The following is a 19,390-nucleotide window of genomic DNA, read 5'->3' as shown; positions in this document are numbered from 1 at the left end:
TACACCATCTTATCAGACAGTACCACACAAGAGAGGCTTAGATATACATACATCTCATGTCAGAATCACATATTAGATGCTTAGATAAACAGCTCATTGGTCAGTATGACATATGAGAGGCTTAGATACACCAGTTTGTCACACATGAGAAGCTTAGATACACCATCTTATCATGCTTAAGAGGCTAAGATACACAGCTCAGCAGACAGTTTGCCATATGAGAGGCTTAGATACACCAGCTTGTCACACATAACTGACTTGGATACACAGGTCAGCACATTCACGACTTGTAAATGCCAACATATCAGACATCATAGGATTAGATACACAGTCTTATCAAACAGCACCACAGATGACAGGTTTAGATACACCGGCTAATCAGATAGTATCACACATGAAAGGCTTAGATACAGCGATTTATCAAGCAGTATCATGCATGGCAGTCTAAGATACAACAGCTGATAATACTGTGTAACATACGATTTTAGACAAGTATCACACATGACAGGCTTAGATACAGTAAACATTATTGTAAATGATAACATTGAGTATGGGGGGGATCAGTGGAGGGGGCATCTCATGGGGGGGGATCAGTGGAGGGGGCATCTCATGGGGGGGGATCAGTGGAGGGGGCATCTCATGGGGGGGATCAGTGGAGGGGGCATCTCATGGGGGGGATCAGTGGAGGGGGCATCTCATGGGGGGGATCAGTGGAGGGGGCATCTCATGGGGGGGATCAGTGGAGGGGGCATCTCATGGGGGGGATCAGTGGAGGGGGCATCTCATGGGGGGGATCAGTGGATGGGGCATCTCATGGGGGGGATCAGTGGAGGGGGCATCTCATGGGGGGATCAGTGGAGGGGGCATCTCATTGGGGGGGATCAGTGGAGGGGGCATCTCATTGGGGGGGATCAGTGGAGGGGGCATCTCAGGGATCGGGGTGACCGGAGGCTTAGATACATTCTCATCTGTATATTATATTATGTAGACAGGGCTCAGGGGTGACCGGAGGCTTAGATACATTCTCATCTGTATATTATATTATGTAGACAGGGCTCAGGGGTGACCGGAGGCTTAGATACATTCTCCGCTGTATATTATATTATGTAGACAGGGATCGGGGTGACCGGAGGCTTAGATACATTCTCATCTGTATATTATATTATGTAGACAGGGCTCAGGGGTGACCGGAGGCTTAGATACATTCTCATCTGTATATTATATTATATACACAGGGCTCGGGGTGACCGGAGGCTTAGATACATTCTCATCTGTATATTATATTATGTAGACAGGGATCGGGGTGACCGCAGGCTTAGATACGTTCTCATCTGTATATTATATTATGTAGACAGGGATCGGGGTGACCGCAGGCTTAGATACATTCTCATCTGTATATTATATTATGTAGACAGGGATCGGGGTGACCGGAGGCTTAGATACGTTCTCATCTGTATATTATATTATGTAGACAGGGATCGGGGTGACCGCAGGCTTAGATACATTCTCATCTGTATATTATATTATGTAGACAGGGATCGGGGTGACCGCAGGCTTAGATACATTCTCCGCTGTATATTATATTATGTAGACAGGGATCGGGGTGACCGGAGGCTTAGATACATTCTCCTCTGTATATTATATTATGTAGACAGGGATCGGGGGTGACCGGAGGCTTAGATACATTCTCCTCTGTATATTATATTATGTAGACAGGGATCGGGGTGACCACAGGCTTAGATACATTCTCATCTGTATATTATATTATGTAGACAGGGCTCGGGGGTGACCGCAGGCTTAGATACATTCTCATCTGTATATTATATTATGCAGACAGGGCTCGGTGGTGACCAGAGGATTAGATACATTCTCATTTGAATAGGATATTATATACACAGGGCTCAGGGGTGACCGGAGGCTTAGATACATTCTCATCTGTATATTATATTATGTAGACAGGGCTCGGGGGTGACCGCAGGCTTAGATACATTCTCATTTGAATAGGATATTATATACACAGGGCTCAGGGGTGACGGAGGCTTAGATACATTCTCATCTGTATATTATATTATGTAGACAGGGCTCAGGGGTGACCACAGGCTTAGATACATTCTCATCTGTATATTATATTATGTAGACAGGGATCGGGGTGACCGGAGGCTTAGATACATTCTCATCTGTATATTATATTATATACACAGGGCTCAGGGGTGACCGCAGGCTTAGATACATTCTCATCTGTATATTATATTATGTAGACAGGGCTCAGGGGTGACCACAGGCTTAGATACATTCTCATTTGAATAGGATATTATATACACAGGGCTCAGGGGTGACCGGAGGCTTAGATACATTCTCATCTGTATATTATATTATGTAGACAGGGCTCAGGGGTGACCACAGGCTTAGATACATTCTCATCTGTATATTATATAGACAGGGATCGGGGGTGACCACAGGCTTAGATACATTCTCATCTGTATAGGATATTATGTAGACAGGGCTCAGGGGTGACCACAGGCTTAGATACATTCTCATCTGTATATTATATAGACAGGGATCGGGGGTGACCGCAGGCTTAGATACATTCTCATCTGTATATTATATTATGTAGACAGGGATCGGGGTGACCGCAGGCTTAGATACGTTCTCATCTGTATATTATGTTATGTAGACAGGGCTCAGGGGTGACCGCAGGCTTAGATACATTCTCATTTGTATATTATATAGACAGGGATCGGGGGTGACCACAGGCTTAGATACATTCTCATCTGTATATTATATAGACAGGGATCGGGGGTGACCACAGGCTTAGATACATTCTCATCTGTAAATTATATTATGCAGACAGGGCTCGGGGGTAACCGCAGGCTTAGATACATTCTCATTTGAATAGAATATTATCTCGACAGGGCTACAGGGGTGGCTGGAGGCTTAGATACAGCTGGGCACTTATGTTGATGGGGTAACCTGTGCACTTCTGGGGCATTATTTGCTGGTTGATGGGGTAACTTGGGCACTTATGGGGCATCTTTTACTAGTACATTGATGGGGTAACTTGGGCACTTCTGGGGCATTTGTTGCTGGTTCATACATTGATGAGGTGACCTGAGCACTTTTGGGGCATCTGTTATGGGGACATCCTTCATTGGGGTAACCTGGACACTTCTGGGGTCCCTGTTGCTGGGACATACTGTATTCTGCTCTCCTGGCGTCACTTAGAGCAGTGTTTCCCAACCAGTGTGCCTCCAGCTGTTGCAAAACTACAACTCCCAGCATGCCCGGACAGCCGAAGGCTGTCCGGGCATGCTGGGAGTTGTAGTTTTGCAACAGCTGGAGGCACACTGGTTGGGAAACACTGACTTAGAGGAAACAAAGAACTGGGCAGGTGAAAGTCTAACACACCTTAGAGTAAAGTATTTGCAGTGTGGGATAAAGTACATGCCACTGCCTGTTCTGTTACAATGTGTTATATCAACAATTCACAATGCATGGAATGTGCCCCGGTGTAACATTCAGTCACGGCTCTACCCCATGGGAAAGAAGATCAGTTTCTCATGTAGCACATCCGTCCTGGGTCTGTAATAGGATCCCCTTAATAGGTATATATTAAAGAAACACAGTTATTTTCTTCCTTTTTCTTTTTTCATATATAATGCAGCATAGCCTATTATTAGAGAATGATGTAGAGGTTCTTGTGCATGCCTTGTGCTTACCTGTTTTGGCTGATGTGGCAAGCATGGCTTTACCGCCATACAGGATGCAATTCCATGACTGATACTTATTCCTAATGCTGCCTACATTTCCCATGAATCCTCTGGCTTTGCAGAGAGAGAGAGAGAGAGGGGGGGGTGGAGTCTCATCACTGCACGTGATCATGTACAGTGGGGCAAAAAAGTATTTAGTCAGCCACTAATTGTGCCAGTTCTCCCACTTAAAAATTTTCATCATAGGTTATAACCTCAACTATGAGAGACATAATGAGAAAAAAAAATACATAAAATCACATTGTCTGATTTTTTAAGCATTTATTTGCAAATTATGGTGGAAAATAAGTATTTGGTCAATAACAAAAGTTCATCTCAATACTTTGTTATATACCCTTTGTTGGCAATGACAGAGGTCAAACGTTTTCTATAAGTCTTCACAAGGTTTTCACACACTGTTGCTGGTATTTTGGCCCATTCCTCCATGCTGATCTCCTCTAGAGCAGTGATGTTTTGGGGCTGTTGCTGGGCAACACAGACTTTGAACTCCCTCCAAAGGTTTTCTATTGGGTTGAGATCTGGAGACTTGCTAGGCCACTCCAGGACCTTGAAATGCTTCTTACGAAGCCACTCCTTCGTTGCCCGGGCAGTGTATTTGGGATTATTGTCATGCTGAAAGACCCAGCCATGTTTCATCTTCAATGCCCTTTATAATGGAAGGAGGGTTTCACTCAAAATTTCACAATACATGGCCCCATTCATTCGGATCAGTCTTCCTGGTCCCTTTACAGAAAAACAGCCCCAAAGCATGATGTTTCCACCCCCATGCTTCACAGTAGGTATGGTGTTCTTTGGATGCAACTCAGCATTCTTTCTCCTCCAAACACGACAAGTTGTGTTTTTACCAAAAAGTTCTACTTTGGTTTCAACTGACCATATGACATTCTCCCAATCCTCTTCTGGATCATCCAAATGCTCTCTAGCAAACTTCAGACAGGCCCGGACATGTACTGGCTTAAGCAGGGGGACACTGCATGATTTGAATCCCTGGCAGCATAGTGTGGTGTCCCAGTACGGAATATGGTTCCACAGTCCCATCAGGTTGATTCCCTGTATGTCCCCGGGGCTCCCCTGCAGTGTCTCCACCTGTGTATATACATTTTCACATAAAAGAGTAAAGGACCTTTATTGTTAGTCACATGATTATGTCACAGGTTTGTACCACATGATTGTATTGTTACCCAGAGAACCCAGTGACCAGGTGACCTCGCTAGTAGCCTATGGGCTCCTTGCACAGCCCCCCTTCTCTCTCAGGTGATTCTCTTCCTGCTGAGGTCACGTCCAGTCATCTGTCCCAGTGCCTGTGTCCAGCCATTGGAGGCCTCAAGCCTAAAGTCATCAAGTCAGTCAAGTCAAGTCTACTGTCTAGTCACCGTGGCCTGCATTATAGTCAGTCTACTTACTGCAAGTCCCAGCAAGCCTGCGAGGTCCCCCTGGATCACTGGTCACCTCTCTGGGATACTGGCCGAACTGTATAGACTATCCAACCTGTCTAACCTCAGTAAAAGCTACCGATACCTCAACCTGGCCTTGGAATCTTTATTGCCCCTGTCTGACCTAGGACTAGCAATACTACCTTCGGGTGGTTACATAGGCAAACCACACCCTGGTGTCACAAACACAAAGGGGTTAATACCATCTACCCCTAGGCAACAACATCTGCCCCTTACACCTCACATCGCACCCCGTGGCTCACCACAGTAGTGTGTTACTGATAGTAGCCTCTGTTACTTTGGTCCCAGCTCTCTGCAGGTCATTCACTAGGTCCCCATGTGGTTCTGGGATTTTTGCTCGCCGTTTTTGCGATCATTTTGCCACCACGGGGTGAGATCTTGTGTGGAGCCGCAGATCGAGGGAGATTATCAGTGGTCTTGTTTGTCTTCCATTTTCTAATAATTTCTCCCACAGTTGATTTCTTTACACCAAGCTGCTTGCCTATTGCAGATTCAGTCTTACCAGTCTGGTGCAGGTCTACAATTTGTTTCTGGTGTCCTTCGATCGTATGTTGAGGGACCACTGTATCCTGATCCCATAGAGATAGCAGCAGTATACAGATAGAGCTGGGAGGGGAGGTCTATAACTACTATATATCCTGATCCAATAGAGATAGTAGCAGTATACAGATAGAGCTGAGTGGGGAGGTGTATAACTACTATATATCCTGAACTTATAGAGATAGTAGCAGTATACAGATAGAGCTGGGAGGGGAGGTGTATAACTATTATACATCCTGATCCCATAGAGATAGTAGCAGTATACAGATAGAGCTGGGAGGGGAGGTGTATAACTATTATACAACCTGATCCCATAGAGATAGTAGCAGTATACAGATAGAGCTGGGAGGGGAGGTGTATAACTATTATACATCCTGATCCCATAGAGATAGTAGCAGTATACAGATAGAGCTGGGAGGGGATGTGCATACTACTATATTCTGGTCGCAAACACTCTTACTGACACTAGCAATGGTTTGTTCTGTATAGATGGGCACCTTCTTGTGTTGTGTCCTCTGGGCACTTTCCCTTTCACCTAAAGTGAGGTTCTTATGACAAGACTGAACTGTAAGGTCAGAGGACAGGAAGTGTTGTCTTGTGGAAAAGATTGTGAGGATGTGACTATCCAAGAAATAACAATAGTCTCAGTCTTGTGAAGACTTGGCAGAGACTAAGGGAACCACGAGACAGTTTCCATCTATGAAGGCTGTGGAGTTTATAGGCCCCGCTGGGGATTTGTTCAGCTGATACACAATAAAATGAAGTTTTATATCCGGAGTTTGTCATTTTGGCAAATATTCCTGACTCTAATAACAATGTCTAGAGGATGAAAAACGGTAACTAAATGGTTAACAAATGCCAGGTGCCCACAGAACCTCATGAAGTGTCCACAGTCTACGGGCATTAAAACATCCATGAAAACAAGAGGCCACTTGCTTGCTGTGACAAATCCACATGCAAGGCTCTGGGGGCACTATGATATCACGATTGGGGGCACTATGATATCACTATTGGGGGCACTATGATATCACTATTGGGGGCACTATGATATCACTATTGAGGGCACTATGATATCACTATGGAGGGCACTATGATATAACTATTGGGGGCACTATGATATTACTATTGGAGGCACTATGATATCACTATTGGGGACACTATGATATCACTATTGGGGACACTATGATATCACTATTGAGGACACTATGATATCACTATTGAAGGCACTATGATATCACTATTGAGGGCACTATGATATCACTATGGAGGGCACTATGATATAACTATTGGGGGCACTATGATATAACTATTGGGGGCACTATGATACCACTATTGAGGGCACTATGATATCACTATTGGGGGCACTATGATATCTCTATTGGGGGCACTATGATATATCACTATTGGGGGCACTATGATATCACTATTGGGGGCACTATGATGTCACTATTGAAGGCACTATGATATCACTATTGGGGGCACTATGATATCACTATTGGGGGCACTATGATATATCACTATTGGGGGCACTATGATATCACTATTGAGGGCACTATGATATATCACTATTGGGGGCACTATGATATCACTATTGAGGGCACTATGATATATCACTATTGAGGACACTATGATATCACTATTGAGGGCACTATGATATAACTATTGGGGGCACTATGATATAACTATTGGGGGCACTATGATACCACTATTGAGGGCACTAAGATATCACTATTGGGGGCACTATGATATATCACTATTGGGGGCACTATGATATCACTATTGGGGGGCACTATGATATATTACTATTGAGGGCACTATGATATCACTATTGGGGCCATTATATCACTATTGGGGGCACTATGATATCACTATTGGGGACACTATGATATCACTATTGAAGGCACTATGATATCACTATTGGGGGCACTATGATATCCCTATTGGGGGCACTATGATATATCACTATTGGGGGCACTATGATATCACTATTGAGGGCACAATGATATATCACTATTGGGGGCACTATGATATCACTATTGGGGCCATTATATCACTATTGGGGGCACTATGATATAACTATTGGGGGCACTATTCTATAACTATTGGGAGCATTATATCACTATTGGAGGCACTATGAAATCACTATTTGGGGCACTATGATATAACTATTGGGGGCACTATGATATCACTATTGAGAGCAATATGATATCACTATTGACGACAATAAGATATCACTATTGACGGCAATATGATATCACTATTGGGGGCACTGTGATATCACTATTGGGGCCACTATATCACTATTGAGGGCACTATGATATCACTATTGGGGGCACTATATCACTATTGGGGGCACTATATCATCACTATTAGGGCCACTATGATATCACTATTTGGGGCACTATATCACTATTGGAGGCACTATGATATCACTATTGGGGGCACTATGATATCACTATTGGGTGCACTGTGATATCACTATTGGGGGCACTATATCACTATTGGGGGCACTATATCATCACTATTGGGGCCACTATGATATCACTATTGGGGGCACTATTTCACTATTGGAGGCACTATGGTATCACTATTTGGGGCCCTATGATATAACTATTGGGGGCACTATGATATAACTATTTGGGGCACTATGATATAACTATTGGGGGCACTATGATATAACTATTGGGGGCACTATGATATAACTATTGGGGGCACTATGATATCACTATTGGAGGCACTATGTCTATGATATCACTATTGGGTACATAATGATATTACCATTTGGTGGACTTTGGTAGCAATTTTTGGGGGCATTTTGCAAGCACTATTGGAGCACTCTAGTGGTATTTTTGGGGCATTCGAATAGCACTGTTGGGAGCACTATGATGACTAATAGCACTCTAATGGTTGGGTGTGTCCTGATGGCACCATCAAGGGCATTATGAGGGTTGTTTACAATATGGGGGCACTATTGAAAGCACTCTGATGGCACTGCATTGGTGCACTTTGCTGGTTGGTGCCCTCTGATACAACTATTGGGTGAACACTGATGGCACTATGAGAGACACTCTGATGGACTCTGATGACACAAGAGGGAGCACGGTGATAGGTGGCTGCACTCTGCTAGCTCTATTGGGTGCATTCTGATGGCAACTTTGGGGGAACTCTGATGACACATTAGGAAGCCCAATGATGGCATCAGAAATGTATGGGGCATTAGTACTTCTTGGTGATGGTCTAAACCTCTAGTAAAAACACTTGCGAGGCAATTCCTGAGGGAGACGTCCCCTATCATAGAAATTGATCACAAGTGTTTTTTTTTTGTTTTTGTCTTAAAGGGGTATTCCAGGAAAAAACTCTTTTATATATATCAACTGGCTCCAGAAAGTTAAACAGATTTGTAAATTACTTCTATTAAAAAAATCTTAATCCTTTCAGTACTTATGAGCTTCTGAAGTTAAGGTTGCTCTTTTCTGTCTAAGTGCTCTCTGATGACACGTGTCTCGGGAAACGCCCAGTTTAGAAGAGGTTTGCTATGGGATTTTCTTCTAAACTGGACGGTTCCCGAGACACGTGTCATCAGAGAGCACTTAGACAGAAAAGAACAACCTTAACTTCAGAAGCTCATAAGTACTGAAAGGATTAAGATTTTTTAATAGAAGTAATTTACAAATCTGTTTAACTTTCTGGAGCCAATTGATATATATAAATACATTTTTTTCCTGGAATACCCCTTTAAGCTCAGAGAATATCATGTCCAGGTCCACTTACCACCTCTATAGACTTCAGCAGAACACCCCGGGGCCGACCATAAGTGACAGGGGCCACCACACACAGACAAGGACTCCATTCGTGGCTTCTGTGGGTCATGTTGGACAGGACCTTCTCATTCAGTAGAATTTCTTAATACACTATACAGGTCCTATAGACCCCCCTGGTGACAAGGTGTAAGGGTCTTTTATCTTGGCTCCTCACCTATCCCTGCTCCAGAAGAACCATAGATATCAGAAGACATGTCCACACATGGATATCATCATGAATAGAGATGAGCGAACTTACAGTAAATTCGATTCGTCACAAACTTCTCGGCTCGCCAGTTGATGACTTATCCTGCATAAATGAGTTCAGCTTTCCGGTACTCCGGTGGGCTGGAAAAGATGGATACAGTCCTAGGACTATATCCACCTTTTCCAGCCCACGGGAGCACCTGAAAGCTGAACTAATTCATGCAGGAAAAGTCATCAACTGCCGAGCCGAGAAGTTCGTGACGAATCGAATTTACTGTAAGTTCGCTCATCTCTACTCATGAACACAGAATCCGGAACGTAAGCCCATAAGGATGGACTGCCAGATGTCCTCTGAGATATGGGGGTCTAGTCTTACTATGGTTCTGTATGTTTATACTCCGCTCAGTCATGTCGTCATACATGAAACATCTGTTCTCAATTTGAGGAAATCCGACTGAATTCTACAGAAATAGTTCTACCTGACCCCTGAACCCTGAACCATGAGGAACAGGAGGAGGAAGAGTTAAAGGGGTACTCCGGTGGAGGGGAAAAAAATGCTAATCAACTTGTGCCAGAAAGTTAAAGAGATTTGTAAATCACTTCTATTTAAATATCTTTATACTTCCAGTACTTATCAGCTGCTGTATGCTACAGAGGAAGTTCTTTTCTTTTTTTCTTTTATTTTCTGTCTGACCACAGTGCTCTCTGCTGACACCTCTGTCCATGTCAGGAACTGTCCAGAGCAGGAGTGGTTTGCTATGGGGATTTTCTCCTGCTCTGGACAGTTCCTGACATGGACAGAGGTGTCAGCAGAGAGCACTGTGGTCAGACAGAAAAGAAATTCAAAAAGAAAAGAACTTTCTGTTGAGCATACAACAGCTGAAAGTACTGGAAGGATTAAGATTTTTTAAATAGAAGTAATTTACAAATGTGTTTAACTTTCTGGCACCAGTTGATTTTAAAAAATAGTTTTCTACCGGAGTACCCCTTTAAAGGGGTACTCCGCCCCTAGGCATCTTATCCCCTATTTAAAGGATAAGGGATAAGATATGTGATCACGGGGGGTCCCGCCACTGGGGACCCCTGCGATCTCGGCTGTGGCAACCAAGACAATTGGCGATGCGGGAGCATGGCCACGCCCTGCTCTTGATGTCACGGACACGCCCCCTCAATGCAAGTCTATGGGACGGGGCGTGACACGCCCCGTCCCATAGACTTGCATTGAGGGGGCATGGGCGTGATGTCACGAGCCTCCGGCGCCGCACCAGATGCTGTAAACAAAAGCCGGGTGCATCGGCAGGACCCCCATGATCAGACATCTTATCCTTTGGACAGGGGATAAGATGTCTAGGGGCGGAGTACCCCTTTAAGGAAAATAGTTCCACATCTTGGACAATCCTAACTGATTAGATGGGCCCCTTGACAATAAGATGTCCACAAAGTGTCCCCCAAATGGGACCTCCATTCAGCTGTGAAGCCTAAATTAACTGTTTGATTTTCCCACAGTGCCCCCACAGGAGAAGTGAAGTATTACTCCGTCCTTTTTTACATTCATGTATGGTTTGTGTAATGTAGGGCAGGACAGGTCCTCCAAAGCAAGAAGTGCCCTTTGTAGCCCCTCTCCAGTCTGGGCCAGAGATGAGGAGCTTGGCCAGAAGGGGCCCCTTCTATTAACTTCTAATTTCTTAACAGGGTACAATGAAACCTCTTTGAAAAGACCATCCTCTTATGATTTATCAGGCATTCTATGACAGGACCACTTCCCTATAAGACCAATTTTGGGTGGTCATATCAAAGAGGTTTCGTTTTTATTATGCAGAAATACTGTCTGACTTAAAGGGGTTCTCCAGGATGAGTGAACATGTCTAGTTTATTTCCAAACAGTGCCACCTGTGTCTAGAGGTTGTGTCTGGTACTGCAGCTCAGCCCCACTGAAGTGAGTATGCGGAGGGTTGGGGGGGTGATTGGTAAGCTCCCAGACCACCACTAATATTGAACACTGGAACGCACCTTTAAATCCCAGTTGATGTTTCTTTCGGGCGTCCTTCACTTTCTAATCTAACTGGGAATTTTTGTGACTCATAGAACATTCCCCACAGTCCTCCAGGATTATTATTAGACTATTACAGAGTTAATCATTAACAGAGGTGAGAACATCGGATCAGACTTTTTGTAATAAACTCAACAAGGTGTGGTTTGGAGGAATGAGTCTTTCAACCCTTTTTCTGTGGTCAGCTCCGGAAAACACCAAAACACTCCCAATAATAAAGGGGGGGGGGGGATTACTAAATTTGTTATCATTTTTCACACAGATTTCCTTCAAGACACAACTTTTATAGGAGGTGTGTATAGGCAAGACAAGCGCTCAAAGACCTCCTGGTGTCTACACGTATAGTTCTGCCATCACAGTCCTATCAGTGCACACCATCACAGTCCAATCAGTGCACACCATCACAGTCCTATCAGTGCACACCATCACAGTCCTATCAGTGCACACCATCACAGTCCAATCAGTGCACACCATCACAGTCCTATCAGTGCACACCATCACAGTCCTATCAGTGGACACCATCACAGTCCTATCAGTGCACACCATCACAGTCCAATCAGTGCACACCATCACAGTCCTATCAGTGCACACCATCACAGTCCTATCAGTGCACACCATCACAGTCCGATCAGTGCACACCATCCCAGTCCTATCAGTGCACACCATCACAGTCCAATCAGTGCACACCATCACAGTCCTATCAGTGCACACCATCCCAGTCCTATCAGTGCACACCATCACAGTCCTATCAGTGCACACCATCACAGTCCTATCAGTGCACACCATCACAGTCCTATCAGTGCACACCATCACAGTCCGATCAGTGCACACCATCCCAGTCCTATCAGTGCACACCATCACAGTCCAATCAGTGCACACCATCACAGTCCTATCAGTGCACACCATCCCAGTCCTATCAGTGCACACCATCACAGTCCTATCAGTGCACACCATCACAGTCCTATCAGTGCACACCATCACAGTCCGATCAGTGCACACCATCACAGTCCTATCAGTGCACACCATCACAGTCCTATCAGTGCACACCATCCCAGTCCTATCAGTGCACACCATCACAGTCCTATCAGTGCACACCATCACAGTCCTATCAGTGCACACCATCACAGTCCTATCAGTGCACACCATCACAGTCCGATCAGTGCACACCATCACAGTCCTATCAGTGCACACCATCACAGTCCTATCAGTGCACAACATCACAGTCCTATCAGTGCACACCATCACAGTCCTATCAGTGCACACCATCACATGCCTATCAGTGCACACCATCACAGTTCTATCAGTGCACACCATCCCAATCCTATCAGTGCACACCATCCCTGTCCTATCAGTGCACACCATCACAGTCCTATCAGTGCACACCATCACAGTCCTATCAGTGCACACCATCACAGTCCTATCAGTGCACACCATCACAGTCCTATCAGTGCACACCATCACAGTCCTATCAGTGCACACCATCACAGTCTTACCAGTGCACACCATCACATGCCTATCAGTGCTCACCATCACAGTCCTATCAGTGCTCACCATCACAGTCTTACCAGTGCACACCATCACATGCCTATCAGTGCTCACCATCCCAGTCCTATCGGTGCACACCATCACAGTCTTACGAGTGCACACTATTACAATCCTTTCAGTCCTATCAGTGCACACCATCACAGTCTTACCAGTGCACACTTTCAGAGTATACCATTACAATGTTAACATTCCTACCAGTACACACCATCACTATCTTACTAGTACACACCATCCCAGTCCTATCAGTGCACACCATCACAGTCCTATCAGTGCACACCATCACAGTCCTATCAGTGCACACCATCACAGTCCTATCAGTGCACACCATCACATGCCTATCAGTGCACACCATCACAGTTCTATCAGTGCACACCATCCCAATCCTATCAGTGCACACCATCCCTGTCCTATCAGTGCACACCATCACAGTCCTATCAGTGCACACCATCACAGTCCTATCAGTGCTCACCATCACAGTCTTACCAGTGCACACCATCACATGCCTATCAGTGCTCACCATCCCAGTCCTATAGGTGCACACCATCACAGTCTTACGAGTGCACACTATTACAATCCTTTCAGTCCTATCAGTGCACACCATCACAGTCTTACCAGTGCACACTTTCAGAGTATACCATTACAATGTTAACATTCCTATCAGTACACACCATCACTATCTTACTAGTACACACCATCCCAGTCCTATCAGTGCACACCATCACAGTCCTATCAGTGCACACCATCACAGTCCTATCAGTGCACACCATCACAGTCCTATCAGTGCACACCATCACAGTCCTATCAGTGCACACCATCACAGTCGGATCAGTGCTCAACATCACAGTCCTATCAGTGCACACCATCACAGTCCTATCAGTGCACACCATCACAGTCCTATCAGTGCACACCATCACAGTCCTATCAGTGCTCCCCATCACAGTCATATCAGTGCACACCATCACAGTCCTATCAGTGCACACCATCACAGTCCTATCAGTGCACACTATCACAGTCCTATCAGTGCACACCATCACAGTTCTATCAGTGCACACCATCACAGTCCTATCAGTGCACACCATCACAGTCCTATCACTGCACACCATCACAGTCCTATCAGTGCACACCATCACAGTCCTATCAGTGCACACCATCACAGTCCTATCAGTGCACACCATCACAGTCCTATCAGTGCACACCATCACAGTCCTATCAGTGCACACCATCACAGTCCTATCAGTGCACACCATCCCAATCCTATCAGTGCACACCATCCCTGTCCTATCAGTGCACATCATCACAGTCCTATCAGTACACACCATCACAGTCCTATCAGTGCACACCATCACAGTCCTATCAGTGCTCCCCATCACAGTCATATCAGTGCACACTATCACAGTTCTATCAGTGCACACCATCACAGTTCTATCAGTGCACACCATCCCAGTCCTATCAGTGCACACCATCACAGTTCTATCAGTGCACACCATCACAGTTCTATCAGTGCACACCATCACAGTCCTATCAGTACACACCATCACAGTCCTATCAGTGCACACCATCACAGTCCTATCAGTGCTCCCCATCACAGTCATATCAGTGCACACTATCACAGTCCTATCAGTGCACACCATCACAGTTCTATCAGTGCACACCATCACAGTCCTATCAGTGCACACCATCACAGTCCTATCAGTGCACACTATCACAGTCCTATCAGTGCTCCCCATCACAGTCCTATCAGTGCACACTATCACAGTCCTATCAGTGCACACCATCCCAGTCCTATCAGTGCACACTATCACAGTCCTATCAGTGCTCCCCATCACAGTCCTATCACTGCACACTATCACAGTCCTATCACTGCACACTATCACAGTCTTATAAGTGAATACCATCATAATATAATGCATAATACATAATGTACAAGCTGTAGAAATGTTTAATCACAATTTTTGGCAAAGTTGCATCATTTTTATATCTTTATTGTATGGGCATACAGAGGAGAATAACATTTTTGGGTGAAAGATTTACATAATGCATAATGTGATGCGTTGATTTCCTTGACTTTATGGATTGTCTCTTGTCTCTTCTCAGGTTACTCACAACAAGGAGGCGGTTTTCTCAAAAATTGTCCAAAATGTATAAAATTTCTTAAAGTAGAAGATATGACGATACAGATCTTTGAGCTGCTGGTTCAAAAGGCGACTCCTAAAGAATGCCATACCAACTATATTGAGTAAGAAAGAGGAGTATTTATACATCAGTCCTATGTCCCTTCTATAGGACAGCGCCACCCTGACGTGAAGGTCCACCTTTGGCAGAGGCCAGTGTAATGAAGAAAACTGTGACCTGTAGTGGAATGTGTCCTGCTGCCGTGATTGGCTGAGCCGCGCTCATCCTCTGCTACGGGACACAATTTTCTTAATTAAAGGATCATAGACAAGAAGTACTCCTCACTATGACGGGGGTTTAGACAAGAAGTACTCCTCACTATGATGGGGGTATAGACAAGAAGTACTCCTCACTATGACGGGGGTATAGACAAGAAGTACTCCTCACTATGACGGGGGTATAGACAAGAAGTACTCCTCACTATGACGGGGGTATGGACAAGAAGTACTCCTCACCATGATGGGAGCATAGACAAGAAGTACTCCTCACTATGATGGGGGTATAGACAAGAAGTACTCCTCACTATGATGGGGGTATAAACAAGAAGTACTCCTCACTATGACAGGGGTATAGACAAGAAGTACTCCTCACTATGATGGGGGTATAGACAAGAAGTACTCCTCACTATGACGGGGGTATAGACAAGAAGTACTTCTCACTATGACGGGGGTATAGACAAGAAGTACTCCTCACCATGATGGGGGTATAGACAAGAAGTACTCTTCACTATGATGGGGGTATAGACAAGAAGTACTCACTATGACGGGGGTATAGACAAGAAATACTCCTCACCATGATGGGGGCATAGACAAGAAGTACTCCTCACCATGAAGGGGACATAGACAAGAAGTACTCCTCACCATGATGGGAGCATAGACAAGAAGTACTCCTCATCATGCTGGGGGCATAGACAAGAAGTATTCCTCACCATGATGGGGGCATAGACAAGAAGTACTCCTCACCATGACGGTGGTATAGACAAGAAGTACTCCTCGCTATGATGGGGGTATAGACAAGAAGTACTCCTCACCATGATGGGGACATAGACAAGAAGTACTCCTCACCATGCTGGGGGCATAGACAAGAAGTACTCCTCGCTATGATGGGGGTATAGACAAAAAGTACTCCTCACCATGGTGGGAGCATAGACAAGAAGTACTCCTCACCATGCTGGGGGCATAGACAAGAAATACTCCTCACCATGATGGGGGCATAGACAAGAAGTACTCCTCACCATGATGGGGGCATAGACAAGAAGTACTCCTCACCATGATGGGGGCATAGACAAGAAGTGCTCTTCACTATGATGGGGGTATAGACAAGAAGTACTCACTATGACGGAGGTAAAGACAAGAAGTACTCCTCACTATGATGGGGGCATAGACAAGAAGTACTCCTCACTTTGACGGGGAATAGACAAGAAGTACTCCTCACTATGATGGGGGCATAGACAAGAAGTACTCCTCACCATGATGGGGGCATAGACAAGAAGTACTCCTCACTATGATGGGGGTATAGACAAGAAGTACTCCTCACCATGATGGGGGCATAGACAAGAAGTACTCCTCACCATGATGGGGGCATAGACAAGAAGTACTCCTCACTATGATGGGGGTATAGACAAGAATTACTCCTCACTATGATGGGGGCATAGACAAGAAGTACTCCTCACCATGCTGGGGGCATAGACAAGAAGTACTCCTCACTATGATTGGGGCATAGACAAGAAGTACTCCTCACCATGATGGGGGCATAGACAAGAAGTACTCCTCACTATGATGGGGGAATAGACAAGAAGTACTCCTCACTATGATGGGGGCATAGACAAGAAGTACTCCTCACCATGCTGGGGGCATAGACAAGAAGTACTCCTCACTATGATGGGGGCATAGACAAGAAGTACTCCTCACTATGATGGGGGAATAGACAAGAAGTACTCCTCATTATGATGGGGAATAGACAAGAAGTACTCCTCACTATGATGGGGGAATAGACAAGAAGTACTCCTCACTATGATGGGAGTATAGACAAGAAGTACTTCTCACTATGATGGGGGAATAGACAAGAAGTACTCCTCACTATGATGGGGGTATAGACAAGAAGTACTCCTCACTATGATGGGGGTATAGACAAGAAGTACTCCTCACTATGATGGGGAATAGACAAGAAGTACTCCTCACTATGATGGGGGAATAGACAAGAAGTACTCCTCACTATGATGGGGGAATAGACAAGAAGTACTCCTCACTATGATGGGGGTATAGACAAGAAGTACTCCTCACTATGATGGGGGAATAGACAAGAAGTACTCCTCACTATGATGGGGAATAGACAAGAAGTACTCCTCACTATGATGGGGAATAGACAAGAAGTACTCCTCACTATGATGGGGGAATAGACAAGAAGTACTCCTCACTATGATGGGAGTATAGACAAGAAGTACTTCTCACTATGATGGGGGAATAGACAAGAAGTACTCCTCACTATGATGGGGGTATAGACAAGAAGTACTCCTCACTATGATGGGGGCATAGAGAAGAGACAATCCTCTCCAAAGACAACTGGTCCTTCATGCATTTATGGGGCTGAAGACTAGAGGGGCTCCTAGCCCTGATGGAAGCATAGACAATACTCCTAATCATGAAGGGGGCATAAATAAGAGGGTCTTCTAACTTTGATGGGGCATAGATAAGAGGCGTTCCTAAATTTGATGGGTGGATGGGTGGGGGGAATAAAATGTGCCCCTAACCTTAATAGGGGCTCGGACATAGGTGGAAATTTATCATTGGTTTTACGGGAGGATATACAAGAACTGCTCTTAAAGGGGTTCTCCACCATAAGGTGATTTTAGTACATACCTGGCAGACAGTAATGGACATGCTTAGGAAGGATCTGCGCTTGTCTTGGTGGCTAAATGGCTATGTTGTGAGATTACCATAACACTGTGGCTAGCTTTTTGTGAAATGGTATTTCCTGTTTGAGTTTTCTTCTTTGCCTACAAATCCCAAATCCCATTTCTTCTTTGCCTACAAACCCCACCCGTTGAAGCAGACTAGTGATTTCAGGTCTTGGCCGCATTGTAACCTGGGAAAGGTCATTTTGTATGCTGTTAAAAATAAATATTGGGGTGAAAACCACAGAAGAATTGTGAGAAAACCATCACACACAGGTACAGACACTATATTATGAACTACACTAACTTTACAGCCCCTGTAGCATAGTCAAATAAAAAAATTCTATATTATGAACTACACTAACTTTACAGCCCCTGTAGCATAGTCAAATAAAAAAATTCCTGGAATACCCCTTTAATCTTGGTGGAATCTGGACTAGATGTGATTTGGGTTCTAGTGGAGAAGACTTTCAAAATGTTTTGATCCTTCTGTATCTGCGCCTTAAAGGTTGTCATTTTTTTGATAGGGTGAGTGCCGGTGGCTGAATGTGTCCTGCTGCGCGCACCCTCTGTTACAGGGACACAGTTTTCTGCATTACACCCCCGCCATGATGGGGAGTACCTCATATATAGTTAGGCCCGCTTCTGGTCTATGTCTCCCATAGTAGTACCCCCATAAAGAACACCTCTTGTCTGTTCCCATATCACATTTAGAATATCTGATCCGAGTCCCCATCATGGTGAGAATACCTATTGTCTATGCTTGGATCATAGTGAGTAGCACCTCTTGTCTTCACCCCCCACCCTTCTATACATTGTTTGTATCATCCTGTCTTCTCACTTTCATTACTTTTTGTTTATTTTTAGATTTCAGCTACCAAGAGGAATTATCTGTGGTGACAAAATTAACTCATGGGTAGGAGAGGTCATCAAGTGCATTGACCAAGGTGAGAATCCGAAAC

General features: G+C 44.8%; 1 protein-coding gene across 3 annotated transcripts in view; it reads left to right on the top strand.

Moving 5' to 3' along the window:
* Positions 1–19,390, top strand: part of LOC130367662 (C-X-C motif chemokine 16-like) — a 59,766-nt gene that overhangs the window by 32,290 nt on the left and 8,086 nt on the right. For all 3 annotated transcript variants that reach the window (XM_056570226.1, XM_056570225.1, XM_056570227.1), the window contains 2 exons: positions 15,458–15,599; positions 19,296–19,375. In XM_056570226.1, coding sequence (XP_056426201.1) covers positions 15,458–15,599; positions 19,296–19,375 — 222 coding nt within the window. The remainder of the gene's footprint in view (positions 1–15,457; positions 15,600–19,295; positions 19,376–19,390) is intronic.

This window comes from Hyla sarda, chromosome 4 (genome assembly GCF_029499605.1).
Source record: "Hyla sarda isolate aHylSar1 chromosome 4, aHylSar1.hap1, whole genome shotgun sequence".
NCBI classification, from domain to species: domain Eukaryota; kingdom Metazoa; phylum Chordata; class Amphibia; order Anura; family Hylidae; genus Hyla; species Hyla sarda.
This window is presented reverse-complemented; position numbering and strand designations above follow the sequence as displayed.